General features: G+C 35.5%; 2 protein-coding genes across 2 annotated transcripts; both read right to left on the bottom strand.

Moving 5' to 3' along the window:
* Window positions 1–1,492: 1,492 nt before the first annotated feature.
* Window positions 1,493–4,783, bottom strand: LOC143542973 (uncharacterized). Its single transcript, XM_077035417.1, has 2 exons — window positions 4,085–4,783; window positions 1,493–3,035 (listed from the first exon to the last, which is right to left on the bottom strand). The coding sequence occupies exons 1-2, from the start codon at window positions 4,664–4,666 to the stop codon at window positions 1,545–1,547; spliced, it is 2,073 nt and encodes a 690-aa protein (XP_076891532.1). The 5' UTR covers window positions 4,667–4,783; the 3' UTR covers window positions 1,493–1,544.
* A 3,707-nt stretch (window positions 4,784–8,490) lies between these two features.
* Window positions 8,491–9,117, bottom strand: LOC143542984 (uncharacterized). The gene has a single exon (XM_077035424.1). It carries the CDS (start codon window positions 9,115–9,117, stop codon window positions 8,491–8,493), a length of 627 nt encoding a protein of 208 aa, XP_076891539.1.
* Window positions 9,118–14,785: the final 5,668 nt, after the last annotated feature.

Here is a 14,785-nt window from a genome sequence, read left to right as displayed (position 1 = left end):
AAATGAGAAATTTAAATACAGATTGTTACAAACAGAGGCATAAACTGTAAAGCATATGCTCGTCCAACAATAACATCTAGGAACCTTTAGGTTATCTAGGATGGGGTTCCAATGACGGGGTTCGGGGAAGCGCCCATGTGGGATACAAGGGGCAAATTTGATGAAAATATGCATGAAAATAATAATCAGTGGGAACTGATTATTAGTGTCAACTTATAGTTAGTGATAAGATACTATTGATCAGGCATTTACGAATTACTAACTAGTAGTTATCACATTAGATTAACATAATTTGTTTTTGATAAAAGTACGCCTTAATGAATATTTATGTTTAAATATGAAAAACATTTTATCTTTTTGCCCGTAGTAAAAAGTGTATCACCCTTCGGTTTACGTAGCATCAGAATTTATCTCACCAATGGCAACTTACCAACACATACACACGTAATCATGACTTACATATCGTCCATTCTAACTATGCTAGCAATGACAAAAAATCATTCTTTTTTCATACATAAAGGCATGAATCAAATAATAACATTGTCAATTAAACATGTATGTAGAGAGATGCCATGTTTAAGATGTTAGATTTGTATCATAAGATCGTTGCATGTGAATGTGATTGATTTATCATGTCTTGATAAATAGTTTACAAAGCATCACATGATCAAAGTAGAAAACGTTGATGGTGTTATTTCAAATAAATAGTTTACAAAGCATCGCATATCCTTCCATCGAGAGGTGAACACTTAGCAAATTCAATAGTTGTGGTTGAACAATATATTATAAAATTTTAGAAAATAGATGTAAGGTCGATACTTGGGATTCTAATAATACGCATCTCTAGTCAAGTATAAGGAACATATGCACTATTGGGTATACACTATGGCACGTCCTTAAATGCAATTCGTGACACGTTGTCACCTACATCAAACGCAGGAAATGATCTCATCATTTTATATCTATTTCACTTTGATTTGATGGTTAAATCAGTTGTAATGACCATCTTATATACAAACTAAATTTTATCACCTAAGTTCAGCATGATTCTACCATAACCATGCTTAGGACCGGGCTAAGGGTCCTAGCCCGGTCCAAGAACTTCGCTTCAACACTAGTTCTGTTTATGCGTCTCTACTCTTCAGCCGTCAATACCTAATATAACACAACCCAATATATTTAAATAACTTCAACTAGTATTTACTTTTTGTTCCTACTTCTAATGTTCAACTAGTCCATTATGGCTAGACTCGCTAAAAGATTTTTGTTCACAAAGTTCACTTTTCATGCAATATTCAAGGCCAAATCTCCTCCCCACATGATCATCAGTTCATAACCATCCCAATCATGCATCCAAATAGTTACAAATGAACAACACAAGAAACTTCACCTACATATACCTGATTCTCACCAAATCTTAACAAGTCAAAGATTAAAAAAAAAAGTCAACGGTATAACCAAGTCTAATCCAACCTGAAACAGGGTCAAAGCAAATCTTGATAATGTACCCCAACTCTGCAGCATATACAAATTGTTGTTTTCAACTAGTTCTCAATTTCACCATTTTCGTCATCTCCGTTTACACCAGAAGAAGCATCACCTGTACTACACTCACTTATAACCCCGACTTCACCAAGGGCATATTTGGAATTTATTGATGTTGATTCTTGTTTCTTCTTTTTCCGGCTATTAATGGTCAAGAACCCATTAGCAAATGCTTCTAACGCTCTAGCTGTCAGTGGCCTGTTTCTTGTGCTCTGCCTCCTTGAACCACCATTCTCTTGCTCCTTGGGACCCACAGTATTTTCAGACCGCTTCGGTGGGTCCGGCTCGTTTTTCTCATCTTTGACTTCAGTCACAAGTTCATCATTTCCAAATTCAGGGCTAACATGAGGATAATTCAAATCGATTAAATTCATCCTTTGAGGCTGGTTTTGTTCCTCAACGGTATCGACTGAGCTGCATCTTGACGTAAAACTTAAATTGAATGACAATTTATGATTATTATGGTTGTTATTATTGTTAGCCTGAGATGACGAGCCCATGTGAGAATCCAAGCTAGATCCAGTTTTTGAATCTACGCGACTGCAAGCGGTTAATCTCCGTCTTTTAGCATGATTCCCTGCATTTTCTTGGTTTGATTTCCTGCCGAATTTGGCATTCACATGTCCTTTTTCAAGATTCTTACTTTCACCAGAAGTTTTCTGTTTCTTAACCTTTGGACCATTGGCATTCGTTTCTCGATCCACAAGAAACAAGTTTTCACCATCTGAATTGTCACTAGAAACCAACTCACTATGAGATTCATAAGAATAAGATCTTGGAGTCAACTTCATGGCGTCCAATTCTCTAACCCTTAAGATCTTTCCACCTCTTAAACTCGTATCAACCACAGTAAACTTCATTAAAACATTTCCAAGATTCAAGCTTGGAGCTCGAGGTTGAAGATAACGGCTTTTTCGTTTCCCAAAAAACTCATTTTCTTCCTCTTCATCTTCATCTTCGTCAGCTTTCATTTCACTCGCACCGTTTTGTTCATTAAGTTCAAGAAGTTTAGGGTCGGATGCAACCTTACTCAAAACATCAGTCACAGAATCCAAATAAGCATCACCTTTGACTAGTTTTCTTGAAAACTTTTTGACACCTGGCATCAAGAACACCAAAGAATTCTTCCCGTTTGCAGCATAATTGTGCCCGTTTGGTTGTTCCGAGTGCCACCCTCTTGCGAGTAATAAGGGCCAAACGGCTTCCCAGAATAGATCATTGGATCGGGCTTTGCTTAACCGATAATCACCAGTAAGAAAGTTAATGATTTCTGTTGAAGTAAGTGCAGAACAATCTTTTCCAGTTGGGACTTCGGGGCGAATGTGGATCGCCTGGTTTTGTTTTGTGGATTCGATGACATTAGCAGTTAAATCTTGCTTACGTTTTCCAATTGCCACTGCTTCAATGAACAGTTTCATCCCGATCAAAGTTTTTATGGAGGAAACGTATTGTTCTAGTGATATCTTTGAATCTCCAAATGTCCTGGAAACCTGAAAAATTATTGCAAAACGAAAATAAGAACTTTGGTTTCAATAATAAAAGAGACCAGACTTTTAAAAATATTATTATATACACACACAAAATGTTATATTCGCCCGTTTAGCCCGTTCTTGATTAGCCAGATATGTTTGCAAGTGCCCCGTTTTGTGATTAGGCAGACCCAAATGAATCACGTAAGCAGCGGGAGGTGTAAAACCGTGTATTTACACATTCACTCCACTCGAAAGCATGAAGTTACCACCACCACCGCCACCGCCATCGATCACCATCCCCTCACCCGCGGCCAGTCACTTTCGTTAACCATAAAAAAACCGAACAAAAGCAGACGTAAAAACGTTGAACCACACACGCTTGTTGTGTCATGTTAACATAAAAAAATTAGACCGAAACGGAAAATATAGGAAAAAAATATAACTAAGTCAACTTAACATCTACATGTTGCCTGAAAACTCTAAATCAAATTAGAAACCCTAGCCAGCATCACAATCATTAAGCTGAAATTGCAGCTCCATCGCAAGTCATCTGTCATCATCACCAGGCCAAACTATATACCTAAATTTTCAACTCAAGTTGTCAAGGTCAAAAGTCTAAAATAATTGGTCATTTGAAAGTTTTCTTGTTGAATAACAGTATTATAAAGATATTATTGAGATTCATTATCTGTTACAATCTACCAGTATTATAAGTAGACAAAATACAAACCCCAAATCCTAATGGTCTAAACCTAATATATTCTAACAAGTATCAAACTTTGGTGATATCCAAATTAACTAATCTATACAAAAATACTAGCATTCAAATCATGAATCATCATTTAATGAACTAACAATAATATAAAGTAACTAATCCTGTAACACATGTATGAATTAACTAGTCATATCCAATCAACATTAACATTACAAAAGCAATACAGCATCAACAACAAAATCCCCATTTAAGTTGAGCCCATATAACATAAACATCAAAAAAAAAAAAAAGATGAAACGAGAAATGTATAAAACGAATATCATAAATTCATTATAAGTTTTGATTAGCGTACCTCCAAAAGGGAATTCTGGCATTCTTGAGACACATGAGGAACCAACCGACAAAGAAACTCCTGTTGTCGTACTCCACTAAATAATCTTTGTCCCAATACACGCCTTTTACCTCTACGTTTTCCACATTCCGACCATCGTTTATACTCATTAGACCGATAGAAATCACCATAATAGTACGCCACTACATCTCCTACTTTCTTACTCTCAATAAACCTCTTCAACTGAACAAAATCCTTTGCGAAAATATACAACCCGAGGACAAAACTACCCTTCTCCATCTCACTCCACGGTTCCAAAACACACCCTGGAACAAGAACATTAGTATTATCTCCCATCTTTACTTGATTGATCCGAACAACCGGTATATCTAACCCTACCAAGAAATCAAATGGTCCTGTTTTCCTTTCTTCTTTCTCAAGAAATCGGTTCTTGGTGGACTCAAGATACTCGGAAATTGGTATCAATGTTGGGATTTTGGTTTGGTATTCATCACCAACATGAAAAAGGTTTAGTCGAGGTCCATACACACCATGTGCATACGTTTTTGAAGGATCACTTCTGCAATCATCATTGTCATCCATTTGGATTCAACTTATCTGCACAAGATATCAAAACAAACAAAAAGTTAATCCAACATATCACATAATAATATTACACAAAACAATAAACTGCATCTGTCACAATTAACTACATTAATTTGCATTAAAACATAAAAGACAGATAATATGCATTCATGTACAATTTTCATTCCTAATAATATTTCCCAAAATACCCTTCACTTTTTTCTAACTATTATAAACATTAACGAAGATATAATTTTGGATAGAAATATACAAATGAAACAGAAGGTTCAAACACACAAAATAGCAACAATCTAAAAATATCAAATTTCTCCTAACAAACAAAAGGTTAATCCATCATATCACAGTGATCTTCATTTAACAGTAAACTGCAAAATGTCACAATAAACTCCAATAATTTGCATTAGAACATAAAACACAATGTAAACTCATATACAATTTTCATTCCAAATAATATTTCCCAAAGTACCCTTCACTTTTTTTCTAACTATTATAAACTTTAATTAAGATATAACTTTGGATATAAAGATCCATCCCCAAATGAAACACAAGGTTTAATAAACTCCAATAACTTACACTTAACAATAAACTGCAAAATGTCATAATAAACTCCAATAATATGCATTAAAACATAAAACACAAACAATGTGAAGTCATACACTATTTTCATTCCAAGTATTAATTCCCAAAGTACCCTTCACTTTTTTTTTATCATTATCATAAACATTAATGAATACACAATTTTGCATAAAAAGATCCAGCCCTAAATGAAACAAAAGGTTTAACATACAAAATAGCAACAGTCTAAAAACACCAAATTTCTCCTACCAAACAAAATGTTAATCCAACATATCACAATAACATAAAGTTAGACAATATGAAGTCATATACAAATCAAACTACCCCACTCACATTTGTATTAAAAAAAGACTATATTATATATATTTTGTGTTTTTAGTTAAACCATTAAATTTTTTCAGTAAAAACTTACTGGAAGCCCCACGCCTACATGGCAATGATGTGACTTTTTAGTTAAACCACTGTTTAACACATAGTCTCAACTTATATACAAATTTCATGTCAAACCTACTACTTTCATAGCATTTCCAGAATACCCTTCACTTTTTTTGTTTTTTAATTATTATAAATATAAAGTTCAATCAAGATACAGTATTGGATAAAAAGATCCAGACCCAAATGAAGCACAAGGCTTAAACTTTAAAGACACAAGCAAATAATCCATAGAGCAACAAGCAGAAGCGAAAAGCACCCAATTTTCACAAGACCTAAGGCTTAAGCAAACCCGTAGGTACGTACGTACGCAACAGCAGCAGAAATCAATAATCTAAAATGTGAAGAAAGACAGTCGGTTAACATGAAGAGTTAAAGAACATGCAAAACGTGAAGGAGGATTGATTACCTGGCTGGCTGAATCGCTCGCCTGCTGGAGGAAAAATATTAATATTATTAATAATTTTGGAAGAAAAAAAAATGGTGAAGAAATTAATATGAAAGGGAGATCGGGTCTGGTCTGGTCCGTTTATAAGACGAATGTGAGAATATGTTCACGCGCGGTGGAAGCGCGTGGAAGGTACCACTTGCATGTAATGCTGATATAAAGGTACCACTTTACATGACTTTTTAATAAAACGTGATCCATACAAACACATCACTCAATGATGTTTTTTTATTTCTTACTGCTCCTACTTCTCTTTTAACTTATCTAAACTTGATAATGGATTAAATTTAAGATTCTCTTATATCAAAGGTAGATTCGTTTCATAGAATTCGTAATAATTTAAAGGAATTGAAATTAAAATCTCATGACATGACGTGCTCGTTTTGTTGGAATTAGAATCTTAATTCCATATGGTGTGTTCGGTTGTTAAGGAATTGAAATTGGAATTAAATTCCTTCAAATACTAAACGCATGAGTTGAGCCCGTTTTTAATACTAACGCATCGTCTACCCTACGTTAGCACCAAAAACGCATCTTCAACCCTGCGTTAGCACCAGAAATTCATCGTCAACCCTATGTTTTGTCAACAAGTCGTCGGCCATGATCCGGTAAGCCGTCGCAGGCGATGTGAACACGGGTGTCAGGTATGGCAGCCCGGCGTTGACGTCATGAACAAGAACATGTATAACAAATCGCCTGCGATGAAATGGCATGGAGAAAACATCATATACGACCTATTCCGGCCACGCGTCGTTCTCCGGTTCATTTAGTAATACGTCGTCAGTATTCCCTAACACGTCGACGGCGATGAGATACCTATGGGACAAAACTGGTAACTTGAATTTGAAGGGACAAATTTGGAATCTCATTTTGTAAATGGGCCATTTTGAGGATTTTCCCTTAAATTTAAGACTCTTACACTAATGTGTTTGTTTTTTTAGAAGTAAAATGTTTGTATTATGTGGACCACATCTGTAAATATCTACTAGCTATATGTTCGTGCGATGCAGCGGAGTATGTACGGAAACATGATATCGAACTCGTAACCAGTGTTACTGTTTTAGTAAGTGCGTAACTTCACAACAATATGCGCGTAACCTGGCGATAGTATGCTCATAATGCGGCACTGGAAGCTTAACCGGTGTTAGTAAGCATGTCACAACACGACTGCACGCGCGTAATCAAGCTAGTGTCGGTGCACACGTAACGCTACATTAACCTTTTTTGTATCGACACGCACCTTAACCTTTTAGACCCATGACCCGAACGGCCGAACCCACCCGACCCGTTTGCGGCCCTTAATGGTAATCACGTAACACATTAAGCTTTTTAAATGAAAAAATATAGCAATATCATACTCAATTTAAAGATAATAAAATACTCATTTTTATGATATGATGTTTTTTTATAAAATATTAACACGTGAAAAAGTTATAAGCGTTTAAACGCCGTGGGGTAGTTCTTTTAAAATAAGGGGTATATATAACAATTTTATAAATTAACAAAATGTGATTAAAGTTAAAAGATCAAATTTGTAATTATTTTTGAATAAATTAAATTAATCGTGCATGATTTTGCTAAAAGACAAAATTATCAAAAGACAAAAGTGCTTCTAAAATGTCTTGATCCTATGCATGTTTGTACTTAAAGCAACAAGTTTGATACATTTTAAAAATTAAGAGGTCTTTCACGCATGCTTTATATATAGTATAGATAGGAAAAGCGATGAATCAAACATTTGTAGTTTGTAAGAAGAAGACTATTTATTTTTTAACGTCCGTAGATTGTTAAAATAAACTAACGATGGTGTAGGAACGATGGTAGTGGGTGCTGGTGATGGTGGTTGTGGACAGTGGGTGTTGGTATGCGGTGGTGTTTAACCACCTCCAGACCTTAGAAAATCTTAGAAGTTGATGGACAGGTCTGCACCAAGGAGAGTTTGCGCAAACATTTTTTTTAATGAAACGATTTTAGAAAAAAAACAAATAGTCTGTAGATGACAATGTTTGCGTGTGGTCTGCGCGGCGTAGACAAAAGAGCATACACAAGCATTCATTAGAAAAACAAACACATCCTACTTATGTTATATTTTACCGCTAACTATAATAGGATCTAAGGCAGAGAAACTATAAGGACGAAAACCGATAGTTTTATCATATTAGTCATTTCTCTTTTCAAAATGCACACGCAAGTTTTATATAAAACATATGTTATACTTCTGTATCTGGTTTTTGTTTGGTTCATATTTATATCATGATTAACATTTGTGGCTATTTAATACTAATTAATGCTATAATTTTTTTTTTGACAAGAAAATTTCTATTAACACAGCCCAAAAAAAGGCAAAACCACCCACAAACACCAATTACATAAACGTAAACCGACACCACGAATCCCAAGACAGGGAATACTTATCAAACCTATTAGAAAACCAGAAAAAACTTAGGGATTTAATCTCACTAATTAAATCACCCACCCTAACAATTTTACGGTCAAAAACACAATCATTCCTAGCTTTCCATATTCGCCAACAGCTGACAATCACAATACCTTGAAAAGCAGATTTAGCATATCCTTTAAGCCCAACATAATTATGCACCTCCATCAGATCCTCCATGGAGAAGGCAAAAAAATTATTAATACCACACCATGACGCAATAGCTTGCCAAATAATCGAAGCCACATAACAAGACGTGTCAACAGTCGGAATTTTACCCAAAACAGCTCTCCAAGCGAAAATATTACATCTAACCGGAACCCATCTACACCACCGAAACGACCCCGAGCCACAGAAACCACTCTGGGCCCGAATAAGATTTTTAACTGTTCCGACAGAAAAACCACTAGACCCACCACCGACCCACCTCCAATAATCCTCTCCATCCGGAAACACCATCGGTGTAATAGAAGCTTCCATACTGCCAATTTCATCCAACACTATCGAATTCCTCTCACCATCTATCCAACTCCAATCAAACACCAAACCATTCATCCAACACTATCGAATTTCATCCAACACTATCGAATGCTATAATTGTTATACTCTTGTTAGAGGGTAAATAGGGTACTTTGAATATTTTCGAATATGTATAAAAGAAATGTTGACGTAAATAGCTTACGAAAGTCATGTGAAATTAATAATTTGAAAGGGTTGGTTAAATGTACCTCAAGTATGTTAAAAGTACCCTAGTGAGTAAAATCAGCAAATGACTGACGTTACCATAAAAGTTAGTAAGTATAAATAATAGGGAGATGCCAGTTTAGCATAACCTGTCTTTTGTTTACATAACTCAACCTATTCATACTCTACGTATTTAATAAGGTATTATACATGCGATATAAATGAATCTCGTATTTTGTAATAGCCTTTATGTTTTTTAGTGTTATTGTAATAATATTACGTTTCTAACCAAATTAACTTCTTATATTTTACTTTAGGAAAAATATATAAATTACTATAAGAAAAAAAAAGAGAATATTATAAGTTAAAATATCTTAGATTAGCACATTCGCTGAAATTTAACTACGTATGTTTTGTATTTGGAATTCTACTCAAGTAGATTAATCATGTTAAATTTGTGTGTTGATGTATTTTCTTTTACATTCGATCAATTTTAAAAAATATTTTTGGTATACTTTGAAGCCAATAGTCAATTACATATAACAGAACGAACCGCACATAACAAGAAACCATCTAGACAGATCTACCAACACAATAGAAAAAGTCATAGGTCGATCACTGTTAACAGTGGGACGTATAAGGCTGCATGAAGATCTCCATGGTAGTGATATGAAGTGGCCCATTAGCGTAATATCATATATGCTTGCATATATGTAATCAGTCCATTATAAAACCACATTCATAGCATATGAGAAAACCATTAACTTTACATTTGCTTTCTCAGAAACTCCAATCATGATAAAGTAGGTATTATGGAAGCCATACTATCTTGTAATATTTGCTCAAACATATTCAGAGTAACGAGTTGGCGACCACCTTTATTGTCAAACGTGGTCGAATACTTCTACTTATATATTTAAAAATGAAACATAATTTCTACATAAAATAATAAGATTCCCTTTGAGTTAGCATAAGAGAAATAATTTAGATATACAAATCCAAGCTTGAACTTATATTGTCTTCATTTTCCACAAAATAAAATATCTAGTTATGGTTGACAAGTTTGTATCTTTATCATGAAATAAAAAAAAGCTTTCGAATCCAATCCATTGCTAGAACTCAAGAGCAACAAATCATACAAGCTCGAGTCAACACATAAGATTACTCCCCGACCTTTGTTTCATCTTGGGCTAGCGTGAAAGTAAACACTAACGATTATCAACTGTTAATGTCTACGTAGAATGTAGATTACCATAGCGTTGACCATTGGTGTTACTCGTTTGCAAAACTTTGAACTAATTAAACACGTAAATTTCAATACTAAAATATATCAAATCCGTAATGTATAGATTGTACAGGAAAGAGGAACAGTATAACTAATTATAATTTATATTTGTCATGTTTTTATTTAAAAAAAAACTGATAAAACCAATTAAAGAAACGACATTTGTTAAAGAAATCATATACGGACCACACAAATAACAATGGTTTTTAAATACAGAAAAGGAATATAGAATCACCTTATCTCATTTAATTCCAGCTCAGCCTCAAAATATTAAAATGCATTTTTTATTAAGTTAGAATTTAAAATTGATAGTCACCTCCAATGCTCATTTGCTCTTTCCACCGGTATCTCCGCCCATAAATTAGAGGCTTCCGACCTCCGTCAACAGCTCGCCGACGAATACGTCATGACCACCGACTTCAACTCTCAATCTTGAACATAAACTCGTGATAACAATTTTGAACAAATTCATGGAATATGATTCTATTGTATTTTTTTTCAGCTAAAATTTCATTATAAAAAACTGCCCAGAACTAGCAAGATGCGAGAGATGCTCAATATACAATACAAAAAGATCCGATTTTCAATATTTTAAAACTACACCAACTAATATCATTAAATAGTAGTTTGTAGATCGCTGCAAAATGCAGACGGGCAAACACCGATTTACACACTCTAATGATATCACAATATTGGTATACATAGTCATTAAATGAATATCACAATATTGGTATACACGTTATACACATCAACATAATTATCGCCAGAATATCATATAAAAGTTATCATCATAGCATAGGTAGCATCAAAGCCAAAATGTTAAAGATGTTTAGCCCATAAGACTTAAAAGAAATTAAAGTATAAATATGCTTAAAAAGCTAACAAAATTCATGGTAAGAATGGGAAACTCAAACAAGGATTGTAGGTAGATGGCTTGAATCAAGCTTGGTGTTACATGCCTTCAAAATTTGTTATAATCATTTGAGAAAATCAAATAAGGATTGTAGCTAGGTGACATGAACCAAAGACTCAACGATCGAAATTTGTTCTAATGAGTATTTATACTAATTGAGAAGAAGAAGCACAATCGTGCTTGGTTCAACATGACTATGTTGAACCCAACAACCTATTTTATGTCTTGCGATGTATCTATTCTTGTTGTCGTTTTTGTCTTGGCTCAGGAGTTGTCGTAGAGGTACTAGTCGCATTCATCTTAAGTATTGTGGGCATGTCCATGCTTAATTGAATTTCTTCGACACGATCCCGGAAGGCAAAATGAGGGCCACGACCATGTGGGTGCGCACTGATGACGACGCTGGCTCAATCACAACTTGCGCATCATTTGGGAGCATGGTTGTATTTAGGTGAGGTGCGTATATGCTTCACTCCAATTTTCATAAAACCTTCAATCATTATTCTTCAACACGCCAATATGAATTGCAAATTTAAATAGAAGCTAAATAAGTGTCAAATCAAGTAAGTTTGCCAATAAAGCACTAATAAATAGGGCTTAATATGTATTGTAAACTTGTATAAATTGTGACATATCAGTGTGAATTAATTGAGGATTATAATTGCTTGCAACAGTGTAAACTTGGTAGAAATGTACAACAATTAAGTACTAATCAAGTGTTTTCAGTTCTCATAGATAATATGGAACATCGTTAGCACTAAACGTATCTAATACCAAGCATAGCAAGTAATGAACTTAGTTATAACTAAGTTAAGTTACTATTGCTCAGCAGTAACTTACCACTAATCGTTGTGAATAGGAATGAGCTCGGGATAGTACCTGTGATTTTCGGTTTATTTGTACATATATTAGTATGTTAACTTAGTCGTTTTACTCGTTTAGTTTAGGAACTTTGGTACTTCATACATGTTTATTGTGTTTTAGGTCAAGGGTACTTAACGCGCTTAATTTGGACCTGTACGAGCATGGAATGAAGACCCGGGATGTCCAGCACGCGAATCGAGACAATTTTATGGACTTGCTGACTGAAGACACCCATCGCGTAGCGCGATGGGTGTGGAAGACAGGGCATCGCGCTACGCGATGCCCTTCATTATTGACTGCGTTAACTTTGGTCCATCGCGTAGCGCGATGGACCAGGAGAGGAGACCATCGCGCTACGCGATGGTCCCCAGAATCGTGAAAGTTAGGGTTTGAGTTTATATTACGTTTTGACGACCCTAGACGCCATTCTTCACCTTCCAGTCGATTTTCAGAGCAATAAGGAGAGCTACCATCACTTCCAATCATCTCCAAGCATCATACATGTCATACCAGATCATAACTGAAGCCCGAGAGATGCCGATGGGCGGCTAGTTCCTTCGAGTCATGCCCGGGATGTAGAGTATTGTATCTTTCAGTTTTTCTCATGTATTAAGAACGAATTGATTGTAACTATCGTTGATGTTAATCTATGAGTATTGATGTCTAGTATGATAGTGCACAACATCAGTTTAGGTTTATTTCGATCAGAACGATTAGTGTGCCAGTTGCTATGATAATTACTTGTAGCATGGTTTTGACCTGTTAATTGCAAGAAAGCATACGTTTGCCCTTAGTTGAGTCACACTGGCAGGGACCGTTTGATAACCAGTGCCGTGTGTTAGCGAGCGTGGATGCCAAGGTTTAACCGGTTAGTCAGTCTGTAGTTGACACATGATGGTTTATCTGTTAAGTTGCATGAGTTTGCTGTTAGGTTACATACTTAGATTCCCGGGTGTGATTTGTCTTTGTTAATTGTTTGAAAGTTGTTTAATTGCTTGATCAGTATTAAAACCCAACTGTTTGCTAGTGTGATCAGCACTTTAATTGAATTACTTCATAATGTTAGGAATCGTTTACACTTTACACTGACCACATACTCCTCGTGGCTCGACACCCTACTTATCCTGACTAGCTTAGGTGATTAGGACCTTGATTTAATTGCTTTTGACTAGATAGCGACAGTCTAGCATCAACCTGTACTGTACCGATCCTGAAAATCTCAAATATTTGGTGCCAATACCGAAATGTTCGGTTCGGTACCGGTATTTCGTGTAAAATTCGGGAAATAAGAATACCAAAAACTCAAAACTTTGTACCGAATCAGTACCTACCGTAAACGCCTCATCCCTAGTTGTGAACTGTTAAACCTTAGACAAGTGAATTAATAACACCAAAGACGATATTGCATAAAACGTTTATGCGACTCTTTTCATTAATAAGAAACAAGAACAAAATACTTTCTACCACACTAAAAATAAACCTTTTGATGGGTTTATATAACACCCACAATTCTAATCCTACTTAAACTAAGAAACATAATTATACTAGACTTCTAACTTATTTAATAATAAATAAAAGATAACTATGACACCAGGTTATTCAACTTGGTCCATGAACTTTTGATCTCCACCAAACCGCCCCTTGAGATCTTCTGTACCACTCTTATACTTTTCCTATTAACCATTCGGGTCCTTCAAGTTGGTATTGCACCAAGTTTGACACTCCCTATCAATACCAACTTCGATTGTTCCTCCAAGATCGTTCACACCTTCACCTCTTTGAGCTTGATTCTTGGATTCGACTTTTTCAATCTACCATCAGGTTTCTTATTCCTGTTGACTACTGAGCTAGTTTCGAGATTACCACTTTTTAGAACTGCATCACCCGGTTTCAGATAGGAAACAACTTTTGCTTTCTCAACTTCATGACCAACTATCATGGTACTCAAAGCAATTCTCCCATCTTCACTTGATGCATGCTCCCTCTCGAACTTAACTCCTTCATTCGATTGTTCATTCGGATAGCCCGAACTATGCATGAACCTCATGCAAACTCCAACGTCAACTTTGTTGGTTTGTTGATCTTCAACGTTTTCTATTCCACCATGACAATCCGTAACATGAGACGGAACTATTTCCTCGTGCTCTTCATTCAACACGGTTTCTTTCTCGTCTTCTTCGGTTACTGTCACGATTACGTCTTGATCAACCATATTTTCTTCCTCAACTACAATTTCCTCATCATCTAAATTCAAAATAACAATAGATGATTCCAAGGTTGCCTTCAACGGATTTGACTCTGGCACTACTTCCTGATTTGTCCACCAACAAGAGCCTACTTCAAACCATTCATCTACCAAGTTCGGCTTGAGTTCGGCGTCAACCGCGTACTTTTTCTGAACCTCGGCCATATTAACCACCACATCCCATGGTTCTTCTTCTTTAACAACAGCTACATTACCTTCCTCCTTAGGTTCT

This window comes from Bidens hawaiensis, unplaced genomic scaffold (genome assembly GCF_021521415.1).
Source record: "Bidens hawaiensis isolate Kalapana, Puna unplaced genomic scaffold, B.hawaiensis_p1.1 tig00013007_1, whole genome shotgun sequence".
NCBI classification, from domain to species: Eukaryota; Viridiplantae; Streptophyta; class Magnoliopsida; order Asterales; family Asteraceae; genus Bidens; species Bidens hawaiensis.
The sequence above is the reverse complement of the archived record's forward strand: the minus strand, read 5'-3'. Positions and strand labels throughout refer to the sequence as shown.

Excerpts from the sequence above, each read along its gene's own strand:
- LOC143542973 (XM_077035417.1), bottom strand. The coding sequence starts at position 4,666 with ATGGATGACAATGATGATTGCAGAAGTGATCCTTCAAAAACGTATGCA. Across the intron at positions 3,036-4,084 it reads GCCAGAATTCCCTTTTGGAG|GTTTCCAGGACATTTGGAGA; the intron begins GTACGCTAATCA and ends ATAATTTTTCAG.
- LOC143542984 (XM_077035424.1), bottom strand. The coding sequence starts at position 9,117 with ATGAATGGTTTGGTGTTTGATTGGAGTTGGATAGATGGTGAGAGGAAT.